The 3,441-nt window shown below is 32.2% G+C and overlaps 1 protein-coding gene across 2 annotated transcripts in view; it reads right to left on the reverse strand.

Annotated features, from left to right (window-relative positions):
• The window catches only part of LOC108754639 (ribonucleases P/MRP protein subunit POP1), a 5,042-nt gene that overhangs the window by 1,373 nt on the left and 228 nt on the right, over nucleotides 1-3,441 (reverse strand). The window contains exons 2-3 of one of the 2 annotated variants that reach the window (XM_018497095.1): nucleotides 3,194-3,319; nucleotides 830-2,293 (exon numbers count right to left, since the gene is read on the reverse strand). In XM_018497095.1, the coding sequence (XP_018352597.1) occupies nucleotides 830-2,293; nucleotides 3,194-3,314 (1,585 nt within the window). In that variant the 5' untranslated portion in view covers nucleotides 3,315-3,319. Of the gene's footprint in view, nucleotides 1-829; nucleotides 2,294-3,193; nucleotides 3,372-3,441 lie in introns of those variants that run through there. The other variant, XM_018497096.1, reaches the window with a different exon arrangement.

A 3,441-nucleotide genomic window follows, 5' to 3' on the forward strand; every position in this document is an offset into this window, starting at 1 on the left:
GGTTTACTTCAAGTAAAAAAGTCCATATAAACATATGTCCTAAATGGCTTAGTTTCCGAAATAAAAAAATTTGAACGTATAGTAATAATCTGTTTATTTGAAAGAAATACAGTTTGAAACTAATCAAAAACTAGTCAAACTAGACAGATAAACAAAAACAAGCTTCAGTTCTTCCGATGAAATAAAACAATCAGATGAATTGTTAAAAATGTCCACCTTGCGCCATGATACATCCATCGAGCCTTCTTCTTAAAGATTGACGTACACGCTCGAAAATATCAGGAGTTAGATATTGCCTCGCATGAAGCAACTATTCGATTCCTCAAATTATTCTCATTCTCAATTGGGATGGTATAAATCAATGATTTCAGATGCCCACAAAACAAATAATCCAAAGGATTTAAGTCTGGTGATCTAGGAGGCTTTGACTTTGACTTTATCATTTTGTTTACGATTGTGTGAATGGTAACATGTGAACTCACGTGAAGAAAGGCATATTTATGCAGGAAAATATCTCCAATGTAATTCACCGTTTCGTCAAACATTTGCGAATATTCATTTGTATTTCGGAAACTAAGCCGTTTAGGACACATGTTTATATGGACTTTTTTACTTGAAATAAATCAAAGAATCGCTCTGTTGAGTATGGCAACTTAACTAACATCCTGTATATATACGTATATATACATATGTACACGCACGCACGCGTGTGTATATATATGTGTGTATACATATAGATGGATTCTAAATGGATATATATGTATACATATAGATGGATCTTAAATATATTCTTACAAAGAACATCAAGAATTATATAAACATTATATACCTGTAATAGTTCCCGGTTTCTGAATAAGAAGTATAGGTATCTTTGCCATAATGTCCTCTGTATAATATTGATCGTTTGACACACCAGGCACAAGACATTCACTTCTGAGTTTGTTAATAATGTTTGTAGGCATACAAGAACTGCTTACAATATGACGTATTTCTGTATCCCAAATAGGAGAATAATTAGAATTAGTTACTAATCGATCAACTAGAATCGATCGAGAAAATGTTTCTGTTATTTCAGTATTACATTTTGTTCTTTTCTCAGATAAATAGAAGCGTGGATCTAAAATAGTTACTCCAATAATCATATTTGCTGGTAAGTAATTTGATGATCCCAAAGACATCAGTATTTGCCATAATTGTTCTTGCACCTTGAAAGCCTCCTTATTTTCTTTTTTTTTGTAGTAATTAATATACCATGCATTTTTACCAAGTTCTGTATTTAGATATTTAGAAATCGTAATATCTTCATTTATTTTGTCAATCACTTTTTTCTCTGTAGATTGCACATTATCTGATGTTATACTCGTGTCTATCATTTTATTCCTTAATGAGTCGTCATTATCTTTTAGAATAGTATAATCCGTACAAAAATCTAATTTATTTAAGGATGGCAATTGTAATGCTTTTGTTAGTACATTTAGAGTTAATGCTCCACGAAGCCGAAATCTATTTAATGCATTTCTTAATATAATCATTGTACAACCTACATTATTCGTGTACAAACAGTTCAAATTATGGATAGTACTAGCTACTTCTTGTTCGACATTATTCTGCTTAAATTCAAAACTTGATATAATTTCATTAAGAAAATCGTCATAAAAAGCAGGGTGTACCCAGATCCAAATAGTCCTGACATTTGTTTGGATATCTGATTTGTTTGGTTGCCAGAAAAAATCCACATTACCAATAGGAAATTGTGGATAACCATTTTTCTTATAAAACATTAAAGTACCTTCTCTATGGCCATTAATATATTTTTTCGCTGTGAAAGTTAACATCGATGTGTTACAATGTGTTATCAAAGTTGTCTTTAATAATTTTTCTTCTCCTGTTATTTCAATACAAGTATAGTAAGAAATATCTTGTAAAAGACAATATTTTGTAGCGGCTCGATAATTGGCTCTAAAACTTTTATCATTTGAATGACTAGCAATTCTATATCCCCATTTGTCAATCATGTAAAAACGTTTTGCATGCCAGATATGCGTTTCTAACCACAATTTATCGCGTTGTCTGCGATTATATTCGGAAAGTAAATTGCGTGGTCTTCTACGATACTTCCGAGACAATCGTTTGTTTATGGATGGTAAATCTTTGCCATTTCCTGATTTTACCATTTGTGCTAAATGTGCCTCTCGTAATCTACGTGGCAATCTTTTGGCATTATGAGACATGACACGTCTACGCATATATACTGGAAGTTTTTGAAATATTAACTTGGTCTGTTTAGGATTTTCTGTAAGTAACAAAAAAAAATAACAACAAATTAGATTCATCTAGATAGAATAGAATCACAAACTATGACCGATATTCATAATCAGTTTTCTTATATTTAAGGACCGGTGGTTCCATCTTCAGAAACTATGGTATTCATAGTCGCATCTTATATTTAAGATCTCAAATACAATTTTAAGATGTCAATCAGATAAATCAATCAGAGAACTGTACTAGTATCTAAAAACATTACTTAAGACAGTCTTAAAATAAGAATGGACTATGAATACCGTCCTACGTGGTAACTAACTTATTGGATGAACAAAAAAGTAAAAGAAGGGAAGAAGCGGAATCCTCCGCAATCGCCAAGTACAGATATATATGCAAACAATTCCTCGTTTTCCTACCGTAAAATAGAAGTAATTTTTTTTTTTAAATCTCACTTTGCGTACAAACACGAAAACCTACATGGAACCATGCTTTACATGGAAAGTTGTAAACCCGTGAATCGTAAACGTTTCCACACGATTTTACAACTTCTCACATATAGCTAGAGTAGCGCAGAATCTTTTTAACGTATGTTTTTTTTGCAAATATTTAATTGCGCTTCATTCGTTTCAAAATATTAAGTTCATATTTCGTGCACTCTATAGCGAGAAATACCAAAAACTAATGCGCAAGTGACCTCTGGCCATAGAGCGTGACAATGTGGCCAGTATTTCGCGACGGTGACAGATTTTCTAAGCTCAATAATTGTTAAATTTAACGCTTAATATCTTGGTCCGTGGGGCAGAACGATGCTTTTTTTTATCAGATTCAATTGACGCGTTTTGGACAAAAACGCGTCAATTGAGCAGAATTTTATCGATTTTTAAGACGTAAACTTAACAATTACCATTCGAATTAAAGTATTTTAGCATACCTATTGAAGATGTCATCGCAGAAATTTCATGAGCTCGTGAAGAGACATAGTTCATAATAGACACCTCATGTGGGAGTGACTGAAATTCTCCCAAGAACTCACCAAATTGTTTCTTCTTCATGGTATCTAAATTTGCAAATATATATTACCACATATACCACACACACACACACACATACATATATTTATGTATAATTTTGTTAAGCACACCGCGGATACACAATAATCAAATATTTACTTCTCTTCGT

This window comes from Trachymyrmex septentrionalis, unplaced genomic scaffold (genome assembly GCF_001594115.1).
Source record: "Trachymyrmex septentrionalis isolate Tsep2-gDNA-1 unplaced genomic scaffold, Tsep1.0 scaffold80, whole genome shotgun sequence".
Classification (NCBI taxonomy): Eukaryota; Metazoa; Arthropoda; class Insecta; order Hymenoptera; family Formicidae; genus Trachymyrmex; species Trachymyrmex septentrionalis.